This window comes from Fonsecaea erecta (genome assembly GCF_001651985.1).
Source record: "Fonsecaea erecta strain CBS 125763 chromosome Unknown Scaff8, whole genome shotgun sequence".
Classification (NCBI taxonomy): Eukaryota; Fungi; Ascomycota; class Eurotiomycetes; order Chaetothyriales; family Herpotrichiellaceae; genus Fonsecaea; species Fonsecaea erecta.
The window spans coordinates 326,086-348,234 of NW_017387251.1; the positions used below are offsets into that span (position 1 = coordinate 326,086).

The 22,149-nt window shown below is 54.5% G+C and overlaps 9 protein-coding genes across 9 annotated transcripts; 4 read left to right on the forward strand and 5 right to left on the reverse strand.

The window, feature by feature from the left end:
- Window positions 1–227: 227 nt before the first annotated feature.
- On the reverse strand, window positions 228–4,007 carry AYL99_08790 (hypothetical protein; the record flags this gene model as incomplete). The annotated part of the gene is made up of 1 exon (XM_018840298.1): window positions 228–4,007. One exon carries the CDS (start codon window positions 4,005–4,007, stop codon window positions 228–230), a length of 3,780 nt encoding a protein of 1,259 aa, XP_018690045.1.
- A 1,027-nt stretch (window positions 4,008–5,034) lies between these two features.
- AYL99_08791 (hypothetical protein) lies at window positions 5,035–6,798 on the forward strand (the record flags this gene model as incomplete). The annotated part of the gene is made up of 2 exons (XM_018840299.1): window positions 5,035–5,058; window positions 5,122–6,798. The coding sequence occupies 2 exons, from the start codon at window positions 5,035–5,037 to the stop codon at window positions 6,796–6,798; spliced, it is 1,701 nt and encodes a 566-aa protein (XP_018690046.1).
- Window positions 6,799–7,235: 437 nt separating this feature from the next.
- Window positions 7,236–9,545, reverse strand: AYL99_08792 (hypothetical protein; the record flags this gene model as incomplete). The annotated part of the gene is made up of 1 exon (XM_018840300.1): window positions 7,236–9,545. The coding sequence occupies one exon, from the start codon at window positions 9,543–9,545 to the stop codon at window positions 7,236–7,238; it is 2,310 nt and encodes a 769-aa protein (XP_018690047.1).
- Window positions 9,546–10,112: 567 nt separating this feature from the next.
- On the reverse strand, window positions 10,113–11,074 carry AYL99_08793 (hypothetical protein; the record flags this gene model as incomplete). The annotated part of the gene is made up of 2 exons (XM_018840301.1): window positions 10,113–10,734; window positions 10,794–11,074. The coding sequence occupies 2 exons, from the start codon at window positions 11,072–11,074 to the stop codon at window positions 10,113–10,115; spliced, it is 903 nt and encodes a 300-aa protein (XP_018690048.1).
- A 1,768-nt stretch (window positions 11,075–12,842) lies between these two features.
- AYL99_08794 (hypothetical protein) lies at window positions 12,843–14,145 on the forward strand (the record flags this gene model as incomplete). The annotated part of the gene is made up of 2 exons (XM_018840302.1): window positions 12,843–13,973; window positions 14,026–14,145. The coding sequence occupies 2 exons, from the start codon at window positions 12,843–12,845 to the stop codon at window positions 14,143–14,145; spliced, it is 1,251 nt and encodes a 416-aa protein (XP_018690049.1).
- A 502-nt stretch (window positions 14,146–14,647) lies between these two features.
- AYL99_08795 (hypothetical protein) lies at window positions 14,648–16,098 on the forward strand (the record flags this gene model as incomplete). Its single annotated transcript, XM_018840303.1, has 7 exons — window positions 14,648–14,686; window positions 14,740–14,823; window positions 15,035–15,066; window positions 15,122–15,159; window positions 15,214–15,283; window positions 15,330–15,396; window positions 15,445–16,098. The coding sequence occupies 7 exons, from the start codon at window positions 14,648–14,650 to the stop codon at window positions 16,096–16,098; spliced, it is 984 nt and encodes a 327-aa protein (XP_018690050.1).
- Window positions 16,099–16,342: 244 nt separating this feature from the next.
- AYL99_08796 (hypothetical protein) lies at window positions 16,343–17,465 on the reverse strand (the record flags this gene model as incomplete). The annotated part of the gene is made up of 2 exons (XM_018840304.1): window positions 16,343–17,294; window positions 17,347–17,465. The coding sequence occupies 2 exons, from the start codon at window positions 17,463–17,465 to the stop codon at window positions 16,343–16,345; spliced, it is 1,071 nt and encodes a 356-aa protein (XP_018690051.1).
- A 544-nt stretch (window positions 17,466–18,009) lies between these two features.
- Window positions 18,010–19,725, forward strand: AYL99_08797 (hypothetical protein; the record flags this gene model as incomplete). Its single annotated transcript, XM_018840305.1, has 1 exon — window positions 18,010–19,725. One exon carries the CDS (start codon window positions 18,010–18,012, stop codon window positions 19,723–19,725), a length of 1,716 nt encoding a protein of 571 aa, XP_018690052.1.
- Window positions 19,726–19,913: 188 nt separating this feature from the next.
- AYL99_08798 (hypothetical protein) lies at window positions 19,914–21,249 on the reverse strand (the record flags this gene model as incomplete). The annotated part of the gene is made up of 3 exons (XM_018840306.1): window positions 19,914–20,090; window positions 20,146–20,698; window positions 20,825–21,249. The coding sequence occupies 3 exons, from the start codon at window positions 21,247–21,249 to the stop codon at window positions 19,914–19,916; spliced, it is 1,155 nt and encodes a 384-aa protein (XP_018690053.1).
- Window positions 21,250–22,149: the final 900 nt, after the last annotated feature.

The following is a 22,149-nucleotide window of genomic DNA, read 5'->3' on the forward strand; positions in this document are numbered from 1 at the left end:
GAGAGCCGCTGTCGTGGATAACACATCTGTCCCAAAGCCATGCATCTCCATACCCCTCAAGTGAAGACAATAGATCATCCGGATTCTTTCGTATCCCTTTCCCAACCTTCATCCTTCTGTTCTCTTATCCAAGAGCCACCATGAATCACCTAAGGATGCTCAGCCGCCCCCAGGCCTGTCCCTAAAGAGATGAACCACCCACGACTGGGGGGCAACAGTTGTTCATGCTATTGCCGTTGATGTTTGTTCTTCTCCATGACTTTTTCGAGAATTTCCAACCTCTCCTTCGTAACTTTGATGGCGTCCTCCATCTCTCTTTGACCGAACTTTTCTTCCTTGATCCTCGCCTCCACATCTTGTCTTGTCGAGGACCTGCTCCTCTTGTGCCGTTGCTTTTCTATCGACCTCTGTCTCGCAGGGTCGCCGGTCTCCTCTTTATTTGATCGACTGAAGCTGGGGCCAGACTTTTCACGAAGTGAAATAGTATCAATGTTGGCGCGTTCTTCAAGCCAGTCCCAGAACTCGTTTTCCTCACGCAACCACAGAGAATCGTATGCCGCCATCCGCTCTGTGTGCGATCTGTACGGACCGAGTTGAGTGGTTCCCGCTGGGCCACGCAGCCACATCAACATGACCATGACAAAGAGGATTGCAACCACAACCTCCATTTTCACGAACTGCCTCAATATGTCTATGGCAGGTGACAAGGGACGTAATGACTCGAAAATGCCCCAGTTCACCGTCTGCTTCTTCTCTTCTTCGATCTTTTCCTCTTTGCCCTTTTTCTCCCCTTTGCGCTTCTTCTTGGTCAATTTCGAACCCTTGCTGGCGTTGGTCGTCCCCCTAGGACGGCCACTAACCGCAACCTTTAGGACCTTAATCAGGCTATCACCGTACTGCTGTTGGCCTTCGTTGGCCCCCTTCTCAATAGGCCCTTTCAGCCAGGATTTGGCTGTCCATTCGACCGTGCAGTTCATCTGGAATCTTGTCGCATTGCCGGGAGCCCATGAGAGGCAGTAGCGAGTTTTGGTGCTAAACGCGTTGCCACTTGGTACGTCAGGGGTCTGCGTGGTACATGTGATGCTCACCGACTTTTCGAGGTCGAAGAAATCCAAATTCTCGGTCGTGATGCATTTGGTTTGTTTCGGACCAATGCTTCCACCGAGCGGCTTGATGTAAGAGTATTGCCTGCTTTTGATATCGTTGTTCAACCCCTTCTTATCGTCCTCGAAAGCGATTTCCATACATTTGCATTCATCGGCCAAAAATTTCCGCACAAAGAAGCCCGACTCGGGGCCGTATAACAGAGAGTAAATTTTGCCTAGCGGGGCAGGAATGACTTCGTCCTTCATAATCTTGTCGTAATGTGTAGCACTGTCGGAGCAGTCGGTCGGAGGATGCGTCGCCGGACCCGGGAAGTCGTTTGCTGCCTCTGGAAATCCTGCTTGGGCAGCAAGTGGCTGTGGAACGTTGGGTGTCGTGCCGGCGAGGATGCTGGCCGTCTGCGCAACAGCGCTCGCGTTCATGCCAGACGGTTTTCTAGACACTGTCTTGCCGTCCACGAGCTCGCTGCCGGCGTTGCTCGCACTGCTTTCCAGAAGACTTGGAGCACTATCCTCATCTCCATCTGAGCCCGATTCCTCGGTGGAGCTCCCCTCGCTGGGCTGAGCACTGGCTCCATTCTCTACCACAGCGGCCGCACTGGCCTCTTCCGCTGCCAATTGCTTCCCATTCATGCTCTTTTGGAAACTTGCTGGATGACTGACGCGCCAAATCCCGATCAGCAGGTCATACGTCTGCTCTCGATAGATTAAGCTTCGAAAAGTATGCCGAGCATGTAATGTCTGGATGGCGATGGCATTGGGGAAAACCACTGCCGTGTTCTCTCGCTCTATACTGACGACCTCCTCAAAAGAAATCACCACGGTAGTCACCCACCCCAGTATGTTGCTGAAAAAGCAGATGTGGCCTTCGGAAATGTAGATCCTCCCGGCGAGTAAGATCTCTTTTTGCAGAGCACAACTGTAGTCTTCAATCAGGTAGTCGTCTTCGGGAACACTCCGAAACTGCTGGTGAAAGTTTCGATTGCGTTGCTTGGGAGCCATTGTAAAGCCCGTCAATCGAGGCCCCTTGGCCGGGTTGGCCAACGTTGCGGTACTCGCCCCTATTATAGCACCAATTGCCGACTGCCCAGTTGCCGTCGATGACCCGCGCGATCTTCGTTTTCCAAGTCTGCTGCGAACACTTGCCGTTCGTTTGACCGAACCCAGCTCGGCTTCGAAAACGCTACCATTGGGAGGCGTCCTTTCCCCGCTCGCTGCCGCTGCAATCGTTTGCGCATGCCTCATGCTACTACCCACGGGGTCAGGAATTTCAGCCACAGGAGTTGTCGTATTTGACTGTTTCTCATAAGCAGCTGAAACAGCCCTTCTCGCCAGGGCGTCTTCCACTTTCGCAGCAACCTCCTCCTTTTCAGCAGTGGCGTCTCTCTTGGCATCTGTCAGTTCAGGCTTGGTGGAAGAGGCGTGCTTGTCTTCAGCATTCAGACCGAGATCTTCAAAGTTCAAGTCTCCCGAACCCAGTGTTTCCACGGCTAACTGCTTGCGTGGGGCTTCCGGTTCAGGGGCTTCCTCTTCTTCCCTGATGGATTCCTCGATGGGTTTCTGCTTGGGAGTGGCGTCTGAAGCGTTGGTGCCGGCGCGGTTTCTGCTCTGCGCCGTAAGGTTTGTGATAGTCGACGCGGCATTCTGTGCCGCAGAGACCCAAGATGAGAATAGACCTCCCGACGGCGTTCTCTTCTCCTCGGAGGAAGATGCCAGTGGGGCAGTGAGTGAAGTGGAGAGCTTGCTGGGCTGATGTGTGATAGAAGAGGCTGAGCGGATCCTCCGGTGCGATATCATGTTTCCGGATGGGCTCACCACAATGTTCGAGCCTTCTGGTGTCGTCTTGGACTCTGGCTTGTCCGTACTTGGAGACCCAGCCGGTGCGTCAAACCGAGTGTCCGTGGGCGTAGGAGGAGTAACGGTGGTGAGCGGGGTGCCAATGAGAGCACCAGGAGGTGTCAGAGGCCGCACGGCACTTTCTGGGTTTGGCATCGAACTGGTCTGCGGAATATTTGGCGCTGGAGGAGCCACTGTCAGATCCTCAGGGGGGTTTTGCGGTTCAGTAACTTTCGACTTTGGCGTGAGGTTTTCATTGCTGGCGATACCAGCGACCGGCTCGATCTCCTTCCGCTCGGGGCTGGCTCTCGGACTCCTGCCTGGCTTTCCAAAGACATCTCTAAACCTTCTCCCGGGTGATTTGCCACGGAGTTTGCTTATACTGTCACGACGAGACTCTGGTTTCAGGCTGTCTGTTCGGCCAATCAACCCCGTGGGAGAGGATACGGCTTGAGCAGAGTCTGCCAAAGCTGGAGTCTTGGGGGACGGAGAAGCGTCGTCCCCCGCAGGCTCAATGAGGGTCGGGATTGTGCTCATCAATAATTCTTTGGACGGGCTCTGTAGGGAGTCGCCATCGCTGCGTGTAGTCGTCGTAGATATTAAAGGCGAGGACATGGATGCAAAGCCCGTGTGAGAGTCGCGGGTAACCAAAGGAGGCGTCTCGACCTCTGAATCGTCTGTGAGGAGGTTGGCATCACCATCACCTCCTTGACTGCTCGTTCTCCTGCTCAACGGTGTTGCAACAGACTTCACACTCAACCCAGTGCCTGTTCTACCTCTTGCCAAGTCTTCAACAGCAGCCTTCAGTTCCAGTTCGCGCAGCTTCCTCCTCTGTCGCTTGCTGTGGCCAGGCAGCAGCTTGCGCACTCCACTACTGCCAGATTTGCTGCTGCCATCTTGGCTGATAGAGCGGACACTTTGTCTCGTGGGGGATTTGTCCAGGGTGATCGAGTCAAGGGAGTCGGTGCGCAAATCTTTTATGAACTCGTCGCCGACCAGTTCAGACGACCGTCGCCTGTTGGAGAGAACTTTCTTGAGACCCTTCAGCTGAGGTGAGGGTTCGGGCATCGTAGGGGCGACATGGGGAGAGGATTGGGCAGACACTGCGGCCATTCAAGGTGAGTCCAATTGTCGAGCTGCAGTGTGGCCAATGTTTAGGAGCAACGGGGGACCAATCCGCGTGATGTCACACGGACAATGGTAACGAACGGCATGTGGATCCAAACACGAAAAGAGGGGGAGCACCTAGCTGATATCACGAGAATAAAACAAAAAGGTGCTATGAAATATCTGTCTTGAAAGGATAGACGAAGGAGTGCAGTGTAGAAGAATGGTAGAGGAGGTGATGCCAGATCGAAGGCGGTCACCGTAGTCGTTAGTCGAGATGGGTTCTCTTGGTCGCACTTGGGTACGCGTATGTGGTAGAACTATGAGTTCAGGCTGCCGCTTCAGGGCTTCGGTACGCGGAAAGGGCCAGTATCATTAGCTGCTTGTGGGTGGAAAGTTCGCAAGCTTTGGGGGGGGGGGAGTCAGCGACGGGTGCAAAATGCTCGAATGGCTTGCGCGAACCGGAAAGGGCCCCCCGAAAGCGGCAGGCGATGGCCAGTAGTGGCGCGCAATCACTCTGGGCGGCCCCCTCACGCGATCCAATCGTGGCCTAACCCACCAAGTGACCTCAGCCGCCCGCAGCGCCCGGGTGGCTAGAGGGCATGAATTCGCCGGACCCAGCGATCTCAAAGGCAGACACAGGCAGCCACTTTCGGTTGGTGCGGGTGGTTTTCGGCTCCCGTGTTAGAGGCTAGTGACCTAAAGGGCTCGAGCCAGGGGGCACCTCCAGGCTTCCTACCCCCAGTAGGAGTGCATGCATGCAAGGAGCCTCAGTCCCCACCAAGATCTCGTCCAAACCTGCGTCACTGCAGACTCGTGACTTCGTCGCAGATTTCCTTCCATCCAAGGTCCAACTACCTGCGGATTGTTCTCTCATGCGAGAATAATGCCGCTCACGCCTCGTCGTCTTCGAGTCTATCGATACATACACTGCAGACAGTCACCCGACAGCCCTTGCGAACCTTGGCGACCACTGAACTAAGAATAGATGGAAACCGCACCGCTGACTCTCGTAAGCAAATCTATGTCGGAAATTGAGGAGCAACGACGCATGGTCTAATGCTCTCCTGCCTAGGCTCATACCCATGCCCGAAATGCTGCCCTCGAGTCGCGTCGGCACAATCCCGTCGCTGCCAGCGAGGAGCACGATCTCGCCGCAGCAGAGTTCGCAGCTGCGGCCCAGGAGACTTCAGACTCGGAGGCACTGCGCGTATTGAATCTGCTGGAACAACACCACAAGAAGCTGGGTCAGCTGTTGAGGGCAGCTCATGAGAAACCGCCAGTGAAAGAGGTTCCTAGCCAGCCGTCAGTTGGCGATGGCGACAATGCGCTGCCAGCGGCAGAGCAGCAGAAGCAAGAATCTGACAGACCTCCTTCGCCAGAGGTCGCTGTCCACCCTCCCAGGCTTCCCAGGGGCCTGAGGTCCAGCACTCGCGAGTTATCTTCTTCCATTGCTAGCAATCTTGCTTCGGCAAGAGGTATACCCAACAACCGACAAAAGAGGCCTACCCCGATTTCACCCCTGGTGTCGAACCAACATGCCGACGGACACAATGCTCAAGATGAACCAAGGGGCAAGCCTGCCATAAGAACAAATGCAGACCCCGCCGACACTCTCTTGTCCATGTCCCGCCAAACGAGTTCACGTCCATCATGGGCCCCCCCGTTATCCTCCTCTCCGACAAAGTCTGCTGTGACGGAACAGCCAGAGGCCCAAAGCTCGGATGCCCCCTTCCAGCAATTCTACACAACTTTTGAGAGTCTTGTATCGAAACTCAGTGCACCACTGGCATTTGCAGGGCTACCTCTAAACACCACTGCTCCGTCTAAGTCGCCATCTGCTCCCTCTTCCAGCACTCCCAAGGCCCCGAAAGCTGTGTCCCGCCCAACGCCAGCAGCACCATCCGTCGATTATTCTCAGCTCATCTCGCGTGCGGCTTTACGGGCGGTTTCCGGCACCGGAAACAGCACGTCCAACCCGTCCGAGTCATTTTACGTCGTCCCTACCACCGGAGGCACAAGTTCCTACGCTGAAATCATGTCCCGGGCCGAACGTGAAGAGGCGCGTGCTGGCCTCCGTGGACATGGCCATCGCCGCCAACCTTCCAATCTCTCAAATATCTCCGAGGACGATTTTGTTGATGCCAAAAGTACGATACTGCCGGCTTCAGCCAACGGACCGCCGAGCCGCTTTACCAGAGCCCGTGGGGGCGCTGATGAGATCAAAGTGAACGGGAAGACGATGGAAGAACTCGCGTTAGAGAATCAAGCCCTTAAGCATCTCTCTGACACGCTTTCCAGGAGATTACACGTCTTTGAGATGTCTGCTCAAACGTCCTCCGCAGCACTGGCCCAGAGCATTCGCTCCCTCCACAACCGCTCGCCGATGCTCTCTCCCGAGAATTCGCGTGGCAAGACCATCAGTGGGAAGATGGGACTCGACAGTGGCGGGATTGTCGGCATCAACAATAGTGGAGGAGGTGGCAATCGTGACACGATGCAGCGCAGAATAGCAGAACTAGAAGAAATTCTTCGCAAGAGTGATGCGAGGTCAAGAAAGCGCGAAGAAGAGAATGTCAAGTTGAAAGAGACAATCACCAAGTATAGAGAGAAATGGGACAGTCTGAAGGCGGGAGCCAAAGCGAGGAGGGCACGCGAGAGAGCTAGCAGGCCAGGCAACGGCGACAAGGTCGGTTACGGTGAAGAAACCACCACGGAAGGAGGCGAAGACGAGTCCGCCGTGGGAGGCTGACACCACCCACAGCCAGAGGCACCAGCCGCAAGATAGCAGACACGGGGGGACTCTGTATTATACTGTGCCAGGTTGCGAGTATATACAGATTTGTACGAAGGGGACTCACCACCCCTGGAACGATGCATGACAAATGGTATGATGTCCCGACGAGCGAATGTAATCCGATGGGACGACCAAAGTCCACAGAGGATTAGCATTTCTATCGAATCACGCACGCCCGCGAACTCCTTGATTGACTGACAAAGATTGCTTTCATGTCAGGACCTGGCGTACAAAGGATGCTGTGGAAAGGGTAAAATATCCTGTTTGACTCGACATGCTCCGTACAATGTGGTAGGGGTATTATATACTAGCATTACTTACTCTACTTTGGTACAAGTACACAACGACCCCCTTTCCTATTCCCATCATGAATGAAGAACAAACAGCTGTACTCACCGCTCCGTTGCACGCTCCGTGGTGTTATCATCAGCTCCGTCTCCATCTCCATCTTCATCTCCACCAAACTCAGTCTGGGGTCCCGGTCCATCTTTCCCTTTGCCGTGGCTCTCACTCCGCTTCCGACCGGACGAGTGTCGACTCATCATCCCGCTCAAGGTCTCGCTCAACGCCCGAAGTCTTGTTTTTCGCTTGACCATATCGCTCTCGTCGTCCAACGCGAGATCTGCCTCGACTCCATCACCATCTCTTCGAGCCCCTGGTGGTCTCGCCTCGTGCGTCTGTGCACGGCTTAGATCCTGCGCGCTGTCGGCGCTGCGGTTCTGCCAGTGCATGTTCAACGCTGCGAGCGGATCGAATCCGTCGATGTCATCAGCCAAAGCGACGGTTCGTCGTCGGTCGTCGATGGAGTGCCGCCCAGACCGGGTGCGACGAAGTGCAGCGCGCACGGAACGGGGGGATCCTTCGCCTTTTAGTAATGAGTCTGCCACCAAGGCGCTGAGCGAGTTTGAGAGAGGGGGCAACAGCGGGCCTGGGACAGGGAAAAGGCGTGAAATGCTTCCCCTAGAGCCACGAGCGAGAAAGCTGGGAGCGGGAGAGTTGTCGTCCGGCGTAATTCTCGCAGACCTGTCTGGGCTGGGTGGTCGAGGAGAACCGGATGGTTTCGAGGGTGTTTCTGGTTCTGCAGGTGAAGAGGCGGAGCGTTGCAGGGGTCTTGATGTGGCAGGGGTATAGAATGGTGTAGATGCGTCGCGAAGTCCACTGATTTGAGGTGTTAGGGGCGGCAGGGAAACGTCAATGTGCTCGGTGGAAGAGAGCCAGGGGTTGGAAATGAGGTCTTCGGAAGGTTCAGCAGGCGTTACGGAGATCGAGGGCAGTATCGAAGATGCATTTGATAATCGTCTCGGCGTTCGTGGCGTGGCCGTCGCTGCTTGTGCTTGCTCTGCATCGGAGACCACCGGATAGCCGTCCATCTGCATCGGCTTTGGCGCATCGTGCTTTAATGGCGTCCGCTCGTCGACCTCTTCTGCCTCCTCGTCGAGAAGCTGTATCGTCTCCTCCTCGTCTCTTGCCGGTCCTTCACTTTCGCCGATCTCGTGACGTTGACTTGTGATGAGGTACACGCCAAAAAAGGTCAACAGGCATCCAATGACAAATTTGATTGCCTGATCCAATGTCGTATGTTCAAAATCTCGGTACAGCACCGCCGATCCAATAATGACGGAAAGGGTGAAGAGTACAAATTGTGTCGGTATAACCTGCGTCGAATCATAGTTCTGCAAAGCACGGTTCAGATATCGGATCTGCATGAGCGCCGAGGCAATAAGGACAAGCACAAGGAAGTAGAAGATGGCAAAGGTAAACGCCTTGTAGAGAGACACAGACAAAAGGGACGAGACGCCTTTGGTGGAGAGCGCCGTATAGCCTCCGCACAGCGCCACCAGGCCAAGGTCGACAAGTATGGTCTTGCGACCATATTGCGGTTCGGCATACATCAGAGCCCCAATGAGCACCACGGTGATGATGACGTAGAGGAGGAATTCCCACCTCTTGATGGTCCTCCATAGATCACCGGGGCCAAATTTAGCCTCACTGCTTCGTGCGGATAACACGACGGTGACAGCCCCGGCAATTGCAACCAACACCCCGTACAGATCGCGGCGGCGGAACCGTTCCTTGAGCATCAGGGGAGCAATCAGACAATTTGAGATCAAGGCGACAACACCCAGTGGGCTGACAATGGATGCGGGAGCGAAGCCATAGGCAAGGAAATTGCCCGTCTCGCCAATGATCATCAGCACCAGGCCGAGCCACCAGTAAGGCGACTTGAGGTAAGATGCCCTTTCGGCGTCGGTGGTTGGGTCTTTTTCGCGGCGATGGTCTTGCTGAGTAAGTCCCAAAGAAGGCTGTAGAGTCTCCTCTGAGGAACGCTGCGCTGAACCATCCGTTTCTTCATCTACACTTCTTTTGTGATTGGATATTCCAAGATTTTTTCTCCTTCGCTCTTCTGCAATCTCTTCCTGCTGATCGCCGGCAACGCCGGACCCATGCTCAGGCGCAGTGTGTCCATTCGCAAATGATTTTCTGGATTCGGAGTACTCGCGGTCTATGAGGATGTGCGCATATCTCTGGGTGTTCAGAGCAAAGGAGATGAGGATGTTCCCCACGATTGCCGTAACAATGCCGATGAAAGACGACCACTTTTCATAGCCGGCGCCGGGTTGCGATCCACCCTCAGGGGCAAAGAGATGTAGTAACGGTGTCGGGGGGGCATTGACCGTGGAAGCAATAGTCGGTATGTGCATTGGGAAGGGGGATCGTCCGTCGGGTCAGTCAGGTCGTTCGTCTCCGGACGACGCTGGCAGCGGCCGGAAAAATGACGCGGACCCTGTGGGAAGTCGAGGTAGCCAACAGGCAGATCGGGAGCGAAGGTGCTTCATCTAAGGACATCAGCGTGTCCATGAGAATGATCCCAGGTGTCGGAATATGGAAGAAGCCAGAGCCATCACAGGCTCGGTATTTGAAAATCAGGGAAGATGGAGAAGAAGGCGTTGGAAATAATCATGGTACCATCGAAGCGGAGTGGGTATCGCATCGCATGCAAGTTGTACGTCGTTGTGCAGCAAGCAGCGGGCTTGGCGGGCAGCGGTACGGAGGAGTAACGGGCCGAGTAGCGCATCAATGTCACGTGATACTCGCCGCCTGTCCAACTCCGCTTGACGCTTAACCCAACCTCGGTGTCTCCTGCTTACCAGCTGTGTTATCAGCTACTCGGCGCTATTGTAGGTGGCAAATGTTCGGCGTCTGTCTTTCAGCAAAGAGATGATAAGGATGAATCATAATAGGGGTGTCTATCAGGAGGCTCTTGACGTCTAACACCGCCCGAATTGCTCACACCGGCACTGTTCTAAAGGGATACAAAGCACTGCTTCTTGTCCAAAAATGACATGCCAGAGATACTCAAACACCCGTCCACTTGTATCGTCATCTAGCGGCGTGTCGAGTAGCCACTGACGGTAATGCTCGTAGTCCGCCCGGCTGCGCTGCAGAGCCTGCGTTCTCGATATCGCAAACTGGGAACAACAGGGCTGGGCAATGACTTTGGGTATGTCGGTGTAGTTGCCACCGAACATATATGGCCACACTTCCCTCATAGCGTGCTCCGCCGTACGGCGGTCGTCTTGCCGGTCGACTTGAATTTCTGCTGGGCAGCCCGGGTCAGGAACGCAGCGCATATTGGCGTAACCGTGCTTTTCGACATATTCCAGCCTCAGAGACCGGATAGAATTGATTTGGTTGTGGCCGTAGCTGTCCGTATGCCATGCCTCAGGCCAGCCTTGTAGATGCGGATGGACGAAGACCATGTACGATGGGAGAACGTCGTAGTGATCGATGATGAATGTAAGGTAAGCCATAGCCTCTCGGCCTTTGTTGAGTGGTGGGTGTAGCATTCCTTCGCTTGGGTCGTCCATGTAGTATATAGCTTGTTTCCAGCTGGACGGGCGTCCTCGTCAGCGCCCACGCAGCCACATACACGATCCCGCGTGACATACTCTTGAAGATAGTCGGACACCCACGTTACATCTTCGCCGCGCACCTTTGCCAGAATCACTGCTTTGTCTTCCGCCTCGGGTCCGGAATAGATCCATCCTCTGGAATTTTCGGGCTCATTGGGGCCACTAGGGTTGTCGAATAGGGCGAACTGGCTGAAACTGGGGCCCAGTCGAAGTCTGAACGAAACGCCGACCTTCGAGATGCAGAGCAGGCCCAGAGTGACTAAGGCCAGCACCGTAATCGCTGAAGCATAGCGATACTGCAGCTTAGAAATCAACATCAGGGCATGGGAGCTGAACTCCTAGGGAGCTTTGTGACTGCAGCGGATGAACAAGATGCTGTGGTACTGAGGGGGTTCAGAAAGAGCTAAAGAAGCAGATAAGTTGCGTCTCGTATGGGACAAGAGAAATTCACATGTCGTTGTTTTTGTTTATGCGGCTGCATCGTTGCCTCATGGGAGCGCCGATCTTCTATTATTTCCTGGATCCGAGTGTAGCAAGGCCCACAGATATCGACAAGCCTCTAAAAATACTTCAAGGGTTTTCTCAGAGCCACTTTTGGCATTGGGAGAATACAACTAGACTCGTATTTGTGGTGATCAGGTTGGAGTCGCATAAAACGTTTGGCCGATTTGACCTCGTAACACCCTTCTCGTTTGACAAAGTCGGCAATCTTGCTGCTCATGATCGACAGCGGCCAGCAAGCGCCTCCACAGACCCAAGGATTCCACTTCCTGAATCTATGCTTTCGACAATGCCAGTTAGATTCCGGATAGTTTCTGCGTTTGTTCGCGATTTGAGGTGGCGTAGATAGCGCTTGACTTTAACCAATGGCGTTGCTTTCAGCTCCACTAGGCAGCCACTAACGGCTCTTGCTCCACCAAACAGTTAAGAAAGTTACCCAATTTGGCCATGAGAATACCGCTGTGGATCTGCCGATATCAACAAGACAACTGTGGCTATTATCAACACTATGAAATTCCCCCCTGAAGTATGCTGTGGCGTGGCGTGGCCTAAAACTTAGCGCTGGTACTGTTACTATGCCGTTTTCCAGGTTCATCACAGGGAGTGCCAGCCGGCGGCAACGGGAGATGCAGATCGACAGATGGTTTGTCGATCTTCAAAAGACGCGCTGCCACTATTCAAATCTATGTTCACCACCCAAAAGTCCCTGGCAGCATGATTTTGCCAGTGGCCTTGACTTCGCCCTCCGTCTTCTAAGGCATCACATTTGCCAGAAGAGTTGTACCAGCAGCCAGCCAATCCTAGATTTCATTCACTGGCGCGGCATTTGCATGAATGTCGAGCAAGTTGCTGCTTGATGCCCTCACCGATCAGCCTGCACAAGCTGGGGTGTGCGGAACTACACCAGATTACGGCGGCCGAGACAATGGGCACGCGTATGTGCGCACATACTTGTGCGCCCGTCGACCAAGGTTGGCCCGGGCGGCCACATAATTAATCAATGCAAGGAGTGTCCGTCCTACACTGTCACGAGATGCCTAGACACGGGTACACTGCATCGGAGACCAACGGTCTTCTCCTCGTTACGACCAGCGCGCTTTCTTGATCTTCATCCAGTTCTTTCCCGGGTGAGGATTCTATTTCAGCCTTCGGAGGGAAGATATGTCCAAGTTATGTTCGAGGCACTTCTTTCGGACAGTGATCGTGGCTACAACTATCATCACAATCTTCCTGATATATCGAGTATTCCCCTCTTCACCAGATGCCACTCCCATGGTCAAAAGTAGCTTCGACTGGTCTACGTATGTTTACCGACATCCGCTAGAATCTATTACTCCAATTCCGACAGGGAAGCCCCACTCATTTCCTCGGATACAATATAGGTTTCGACGAGAGTCCATACCTGCGGCTATACAGCGAAGATCGCGACAGCAATTGATACTAAAACAGTTCAAAAAATGTTGGCAGAGCTATAAAACTCATGCCTGGCTGAAAGATGAATTGCAGCCAATCTCTGCAAAGAGCAAGACAACGTTTGGTGGATGGGCGGCCACGCTAGTGGACTCTCTGGACACTCTTTGGATAATGGATCTCAAGGAAGAATTCTATGAAGCCGCAGCGGCGGCTGCAAGGCTTAACTGGGCGACGACACCAGATACCTCGTGCAACATGTTTGAGACTAATATTAGATACTTGGGAGGCCTCCTCGCAGCATACGATTTAAGCCAGGAGCCAACTCTATTGAGAAAGGCCGTTGAGCTTGGAGACATGCTTTATGCCGGATTCGATACTCCGAATCATATGCCTCCTTTTTGGTTTGATTTTGAGAAAGCAAAGGCTGGTCAGCTAGCTGCAGAAAACCATCAGAGCTCGGCCGCGGTAGGCTCGTTCGCGCTGGAGTTCACCCGACTTTCTCAGATTACCGGAAATCCCAAATACTACGACGCCATCGCGCGGGTGACCCGGACGTTCATCGAGCATCAAGCGTCAACTCAACTGCCCGGTATGTGGCCAAGGCTCGTTAATGCGCGCGACCAGACCTTTCACGACACCACATTCACCTTGGGAGCCCTGGCGGATTCCCTCTACGAGTACTTGCCCAAGATGCATTACCTGTTGGGTGGACTAGAGCCAGCGTACGAGAAAGCCTATAGGGACTCCATGGCCACAGCTATCGATCACCTGCTGTTTCGACCTATGCTTCCAAACAACACAGATATATTAGTCGCCGGCTCCGCCACCGTCGCGGGTGGGAACTCCAGCCTCAAGCCCGAGGGTCAACACTTGAGCTGCTTTGCCGGGGGAATGTTCATCTTGGGAGGAAAGCTATTGTCGCTCTCGGAGCATGTCGACATTGGTGCAAAATTGACACGAGGTTGTATTTACGCTTACAATGCATTTCCCACGGGCATCATGCCGGAGATCTTCAAAATGCGGGCCTGTCCTTCCCTGGAAGCGTGCGAATGGGACGGAGAGCAGGTTTCCGAGTTACTACCTGAAGGTTTTGAGTCGGTCTCCGATCGTTCATACAAGCTTCGTCCGGAGGCCCTGGAAAGTGTGTTCATACTTTACCGCACAACCGGGGATCCAGGGTTACTGGACGCCGCATGGCAGATGTTCCAGTCCATCCAGGCTGCCACAGAGACCGAATATGGCAACGGGGCCATTGATGATGTGACTGTGACTGGTAAACCAACGCAAAGGGATTCGATGGAGGTGAGAACTGTCATAAACCCCAGACTGTGATCACTGCTAAGGTATTCAATAGAGCTTCTGGCTGGCAGAGACGCTCAAGTACCTCTACCTCATTTTCTCGCCACCCGATCTCGTCAGCCTGGATGACTACGTCCTGAACACTGAGGCCCATCCGTTAAAACGTCCAAAGTAACAGGCTTACTGGCTATCGGAGAAGGAAGCAACAACAACGTCTTGCCGGCAGATAGAGGGGTGCATGCAAAGTATGAAGTAGCACTCTCGGTGCCGAGACCGGGACTCGTCCAGGAAACATACAGAGAAGGAAGGATTGGGCACTAATAACCAGCATGGTGTTTTACTTGTAGATATTGCCGTTCTTGGACAAGCCAAAACATGCCAAGAGTGAGTTGGCGCTTGTCCCAATCTGGCCTGCAAGGATGCAGTGTGTCGGCGAATTGATCTTCCGTTCGACCGTCCTCGGTTGGTTGATTCCGAGTCGCAGTCTGACAACGTGAGGCTTCTGCAGGCCTTCAATTTTGCCCGACCCATTATTGTATTCGCTAAGAGTATCGACGCGCCACAAGGACAGCACACCAACATATCGTGACCATCTAACGAACCACGTTTCCAGGCCCGTCTTCTCCTCTCTTCGATTTCCCTGCGTACCCTCTCGCCGACCGAGTCATTTTGCCGCCATGGATCGCAGCCTTGACGAAACAATCGCCGAACGCCAGGTCCGTCCCAAGGCCGACCCTACCCGTTGTCGCCGTCGCTGATGACCACTCAGAGAGCAGAAACCCGCTCTCGCAGAGCCCCTCCATCGCAGCAGCGCCGTAGAGAATACAACTATCCTCGCGATGGCGTCAGAAAGGTCGGTGATGCACCAATTTCAAACATATGACTCTAATGCGCTCAGGTCCGAACATCCTCTCCTCTCCTCTAGTATCCCGCCTGTCCCGCCAGTACGATTGATCGCCGCATCGTCTCGAAACACACCTCCCATGTGTTGCTCCGACAAGTCGACGCGCTTCAGGCCAGGGACAGTTTGACAGACAGCTAATTTAGATCTTCCTCCTCTACAGTCTGCCAGGGACGACCGCGCGAACTTGGATAAGTACGGCCCCCGCAATGGGCAGTGAACAGGTGGAAAAAGACTAAAGCATTGCCAGTGACTGGGTTCACGACCGTTACGATGACGAACCGGATAGTATGTAGCTTGACGAACGGACACCATGGGGAAGACGATTGATGTTGGAAGCAGGCCGCCGCTACGATCGACCAAGGGAAAGTAATTACCGTCGCGACGATGATCGCTCGCCAGAACGTGACAGGTAAGGCCAAGTTGTGGCGGATGATTGGACGAGGCTGATCGTTCAGAAAACTTCCTCCAGCCAAACTCAGAGTTGAGAACTTGCACTACGATCTGACGGAGGATGATATTTGGGTACGTCAATTCAGCTTTCAAATGACCCCTGGCTCTGACATGGCATAGGACCTTTTCCAACGCATTGCTCCTGTGAAGGAAGCTCGACTCCGCTATGATCGCGCTGGCCGCTCTGAAGGAATTGCCTTTGTCACATATGAACGTGTCGCAGACGCACGAGCTGCTATCCGCGAATTCGACGGTGCCAACGCAAAAGGACAGCCAATCCATATCACCCTCCTTCCACTTCAGAGACGAGACAACCCTTTTGACCGCGTGGAGAATCCGAAAAGCCTGTTTGACAGGATCGAGGCGCCGACGAGCCGCAGTCGACGACGAAGTGAGAGTCCGATGGAAGAACTCGACGAAGAGCGGAGAAACCGCCGCGCGCCACGACGGGGAGGCCCCAGAGACCGACGGAGTGACACCACCAAACCGCCTCCAGAAAACATCGATCGCTACATCCCAGGCCAGCGCGACAGCCGAAGTTCGAGTCATCGTGGAGGGCGGCGACCGGGTGAACGGAGGGAACGTGCTGGTCGAGATGGAGAGGGACATAAATTGGTCAACGGCAGGCCGCGAAAGACGGCAGAAGAACTCGATGCAGAAATGGACGACTATTGGGGGTCTGCCGGCCCTCACGAGGAGACGTCCACTGGTGGCGCGCCGGCGGTGCAAGAAGGTCAGCCCGCAGCTGGAGATGATATCGACATGATCGAATAAAGAATGACTGTCAAGATCCAAACAAAGGGGAGGGAGGGAGCAATTCTGTAAAAGTAGATCCTACGCATCGTCGAAGGGGAGGCGGTCCGAGGTTCTGAAGCCTGCAGGAAAGGAAAGGCATGCAAGGGAAAAGGCAAACTCCCAGATGAAATTGAAACCAAGAATTAATCATCTCTGCGTTGGAGAACCTTGACCTGCCTCCAGTCTGAGTCTGAGTCGTAGGATGAAAGAGTTCGCCCCCGGTCTAACCACCCAGCTTCGACAGCACGAAATCTTCAACCGCCTTCATTCCCTCTTCGGCGCCGCTCCCCTTGATGCTCTTGGGGAACATGATGTATCCGTGAGGCGCGCCCGGCACGATCTTGACCACCGATTCCCCCCCAGCCATCGACCACTTCATGCTCATGAACATGGTGTCGTCCAGGAGACAGTCCTCCGTCCCGCACGTGAAGAGGGCCGGCGGCAACTTGCCCCTCAGCGGCTCCAAATTGGCGTAGAGGGGGGATATTGACGGATGTCTCTTCTCTTCGTGGCTCATGCCGGGGAGAAACACGTCGATGTAGTGGTCCATCAGGTCCCGATCCAAGACCAATATCTGCGGTCGTTGGAAATTGTACACGTGCGGGGTCCATATCATTGAGTAGCAGCCGAAATGTAGCAGGAGACCCTTGAAGCGGAAATCCGCGTACTTTGGGTGTTGGTGCTGCAGGAGGTGAAGGGTGACGAGCATGCTGAGATGTCCCCCAGCGGACTCTCCGCCCACGAATCCTAAGGGCGCTCCAAACTCAGATTCGGCGTTGTCAATCAGCCATTCCGCGGCGTCGAAACAGTCGTGGGGTCCGGCGGGATACGGATCCTCAGGTGCGAGACGATAGCCGACAGAAAAACACAACATGCCCGTCGTGTCCGCGATTTCCTGTAACGCTGGATCTTGCGACTTTTCGTCCTGAAGCACCCAGCCGCCACCATGGATGTGCAGGAAAACCGACTTGACGGCTTTGCCATTCTGAGGGCGGAGTATTCGACAGGGAATGGTTCGGCCAGCATCCCGGCTCGGAATGGCCACGTCCTGCGCTGTGTCGAGATAGACGGCTTTAGGAAGAGGTGTTTCCCCTGCGGCACGCATTTCACGGTAGCGTTTGGCACCGACCTGTTGTGGTTGGTACGGGAGTTGGTCTGGTGCTAAGGAGAGTCCGCTGAGGAGAGTAGAAGAAAGCAGAGGCAGAAAGCAGGAGACTCACCTCGTACCATTTGGGCCCGTGTGCCATGATATCCATCAGCTTCTGGTTGAATGCTTTGGTCTCCTCTGAGATGGCGGCTGGGTGGAACTTGCTGGCTTCGAGGATGACAGCATTGTGGGCGTCCATCTTTGGGGGTCCAATATGTTGTTTGGGACTTTCAGGGTAGATAGTCGAGAATTCAAAGGGGCTTCTCAATTGTAAACAGGAGAGGATCTATCGGTGCTGACGGACCTTCATCTCCTCATTGGCATTGAAGTGGACTTCTCCACTTGGAGGATGATCGGCGCAGAAGCCGAGGACATCTCCATACTGGCCGGGGCGAGGGTGGTGGATCTCCGACTGTCGTCGAAGTACCTACTCGATGCGGATACCGAGCTTCTGCAAGCATCCTTTCGCTCCTGTGGTGTTTGCAACTCGAATGGGCTGTGATATGGAGAGAGAACAAAGGGAGGAGGAGGAGGAGGAGGAGGAGGAGGAGGAGGAGAAGCAGGAATATACCAAGCAGCCAATCACGTGCTAATGTGCACATCAAGGTCGTATGACCCACCGTGTCCGGTCCGGAGATCCTCCGGAGCATAGATGCCGCCAGCGCAGTTGACTTTGCCTCCGAATTTTATTCAGACAGCAGCATCTGGTATCTGGTATCCTCATCGCCCCCCAAAACCTCGCAATGGATGAGGATGCACTCAAAGACTATCTCCCGGCCTCTTTCGGAGCGTCAGGGGGTGGAGTTGACATCGAAGCACAGATGGAGATGGCGAGGAGGAAAGGACCTGGTGTGCCTGAGCCCAAGGACAAGGCATCACCCGGTTCGAAGGGTGACAGTGACTCGGATGACGACTCGGATGACGACTCAGAAGAAGACGAGGACGAGTACCCTGTTTCTCATGAGATCGTCTTCAAGACTCACGATCGTGCTGTGACCACCATCTCCTTGGACCCGTCTGGATCCCGGATGATCACCGGCTCAACAGACTGCACAGTCAAACTATACGACTTTGCATCTATGGCACCCAACACTCTACGAGCCTTCAAATCCGTCGACCCGACCTTCACAAAGGGCTCGGCTGCTTCGGAGACTCATCCGGTGTATACTGCCAAGTTCAATCCCAACTCACCGAGCCAGGTTCTGGTGGTCTCAGCCACGCCGCAAGCCAGGATTCTGTCCCGCGACGGCGAAACTCTGACTGAGTTCGTCAAGGGTGACATGTACCTCCGCGACATGAACATGACCAAGGGCCACATCAGCGAAATCACCTGTGGCACGTGGCACCCGTATGCCTATGACCTGTGCGTGACCGCCGGAACGGACAGCACCCTGCGCATCTGGGACGTGAACGTGCGGAACAAGCAGAAAGAGGTCATCGTCCACAAGTCCAAGCTGGCGGGGTCGGCCGGGCGAAGTCGAATGACGGCTGTCGCCTGGGGGAGTCAGGTCGAAGGCGGAAATAGTCTCCTCGTTGCTGCGGCGCTGGATGGCTCCCTGATGATGTGGGGGGGCGACGGGCCTCACCACAGGCCCAGTGGCGAAATCACCCAGGCCCATACTAGCAACACTTGGACAAGCGGCGTCGACATCAGTGCTGATGGACGACTGGTTGTCACCAGAGGCGGTGACGACACGGTCAAGCTGTGGGATACACGCAAATTCAAACAGCCTGTCAATTCTACCACTCACGCCTCGACGTCAAGTCAATACTCGACGTCGAACATCCTGTTCGCTCCCAATGCGTCCTCCATCATCACCGGTTCTGAGACAGGGGACCTGTACATCCTCAACCCTGCCACCCTGAAACCCGAACTCGTCACTCCCGTCACCACGGGGTCACCCCTGATCAGTGTGCTCTGGCACGACAAACTGAACCAAATAATCACCGGCAGTGCCAACGGCGAGACCCATGTGCTTTTCAATCCGAGAACCTCCACCAAAGGCGCCGTGAGCGTCATGTCCAAACCCCCGAAACGTCGCCACGTCGACGACGACCCGACCCTTACCACGGACATGTCCCAAGGGATCTCGAGCGACGCCATCATCAACCCCGGGACCGCCAGCGAGGCCATCCAGGGCAGCACGTTTGCGTCGCGACACCCGACCATCGGGCTCACCGCGTCAGGCAAGTCGCGTGACCCGAGGAGACCACACATCCCGGCCACGACGCCGTTTGCCAAGAGCCAACCCGACGAGCGGCACATCAGGGAACGAATCCCGCTGAGCACGATGAGGGAAGAAGACCCGCGGGCCGCGCTTCTCAAATACGCCGACACGGCCGAGAAGGATCCCATGTTCACCAAAGCATGGAAGACCACGCAGCCGAAGACCATCTATGCGGAATTAAGTGACGAGGAAGAAGACGCCGGCCCACAGAAGAAGAAGCAGAGAACATGATCGTCATTCTCTCGCCATTTATTTCCCTGGAGAACTACGACCAAAGCGTATAAAGTCAACTTTTCGAGCATCTCAGAAACCTCCTGTTGAAGAATCACAAGGCTTCACCAATCCCAATAATACATGCTCGTCACAAAACGTTTATAATACAGGGCGGCCCGCTAAAGGCGAGAATGGTCCAGCTGCCTTCAAACCTCCTTGGCTGGTTTGCCGGTGATGGCTTCCTTGACTCCCTTGCGCGTGGGATGAACGAGACGCTTGATACCCATCCACGGAGTATTGATTGGGGACTCGCCGGTGTAAATCAGAGTGTCGTACAAGAAGCCGCCGAAGGTGCATCCAATGAAAGGGCAGACCATCGGAACCTGGAGATTTCCTTGTCAATAACCCTCACAAGCGGGCCGCAGGAGGACAACATACCCAGAAATAGTACCCTCCGGCACTCCACACTTCATGGCCGTAGCCTACGAAATAGGTGAACAACCTGGGCCCAAAGTCTCGAGCCAGATTTATGGCGTAGCCGGTCTCCCATCCCAGCGTCGCGCCGATACCGAAGATCAAGAAGAACAAGCCTAGGGGAACCATGATGCCCGCTCCCAGGTTCGCATCGTCCTTCAAGGCAAAGATGACAAACACCAGCACCGAGCTCGAGATGATCTCGGAGAAGACCTGGCCCGTCTTGGTCAAGAACGGCTGCGGGTAGGTGCAGAAGACGCCCGCGGTGGCATGGTCTGAGAATCCAGGGACGGTGCGGATTGAAGCGCCCCCCTCGTACGCATCGATCGCGGATTTGTAGTTGCCGTATATCACAGCCGCCCCGCAGAAACACCCTAGTGTTTGTGCGAAGGCGTAAATCGGGAGCTTGTACCAAGGAAACTTGCGGTACAGGCAGTTGACAAAAGTGATGGCGGGATTTAAATGGCCTCCAGCACAGCCCGCGACGTAGACGCCCAGCATGACACCGATGCCCCATCTGTACGACCGAAGAAATGAGCAAATCTGTGCCATGGGGAAGACTTGGGGGCTTTGCGATGTTTGCAAGGAGAAAAAGAATCAAAAATAGAATCCGCAAGACAGGAGGAGAAAAAACAACACGTACCCCCATGATATAGACTGATACTCGCCCTTGTTCTGACTGCTCGGGGGCAACTTTGGGTTCGCACTCAGGGTGACTTGCGCCACGCTGCCGTCCCCGAACAGAATCATAATGAAGGTGCCCATAAACTCGGCGAAGGGGTCCCTCAGATGATGTCTGATGCGACTCCACAGCAGGTTCTTGTGGTGTTGGTAGTCTTCCTCGGCCTCACCATAATTGAGCGCATTATCGATGGGAGGGCCGTGTTCTTGATGATATGGGTAGGGTGCGTCGGGGTTGGGGTCCATGCTCCGAGCATTTTGCTCCTGATCATGTTCGCGGTGGGCAAATGTGACTTCGTCAGAGGCCCGGTCCGTGGACGAGGAGCCGGGGGTGCGCATGTGGGGGACATGGAAGGGATGTTGTTTTTCTTTTTCGAGATTGTCCATGGTGGAACAGAGTCCTGCAACTTGCGCTTTTGTCTTGACAGGGGGCTTAATGAGGCTGAGGGAGCATATGGAGACGAAAGGCTAAGAGGGGGATCAAGTAGGGTTTCAGATGGAACCGCGAAATCTTTAAACTCCTATATATGACTTCAGGCACTTGTCGAGTTCGCATCACCTACCTGCATGCATTCTTAAGGCCGAACGTGTCCATCAGATGACAAGCCCACTACTGTGGTTCGGGAAGCTAGCATGTAGTAGCCGGTAGAAAATGTCGCAAAATTGGCCTCGATGGGTACCACCTCGCGCTGCCGGGTGCAGCTCCACCATCGCATGCGCGGGAAGCCTCTTCGTTTTCCATTCACGCCACGCCTGTTGATTGGTAAAAAGCTTCCCAGGTATCTTCTCGGCGCTGGGTCGTTGATGGCTCGCTGCTCGGGCCACCTCCTCAAACGCGGGGGCAGCGGGCCAGTCGTGGTCAGCTTCATCATAGCGAAAGAAAGACCACCGATCACTGATGATGCTGATCGACGTCAGTGGCAATGGCGTCCTTGTGCGGAGTGGAGATGGAGTTTGTCCCCCAAACAGACTAAGCGTACGACAGGAAGGCAAATGATTGGGTTTCCTAGACGTCATCTCTTGCCCGACCCATATCACCGCAAAGGGCAGAGGAATGCCAAGAGTGAAGACCATATGGTTATGGACGGGATCGGCGCACTGTCTGTGGTTTGAGCTTCGGAGGTCTGATTAGTCTGCGGGGCCAGAGGGTGGTAATCGAGTTGTGCATTTCATCGCTGATGGCAATTGAACGGACAAACACCCATAAAGGAAGAGATTGACTTGATGGGAGCGCATGGATGAGGAGGTGTGTCTCTCGGTTTCTCGTGTTGATGGTGCCCCGAATCC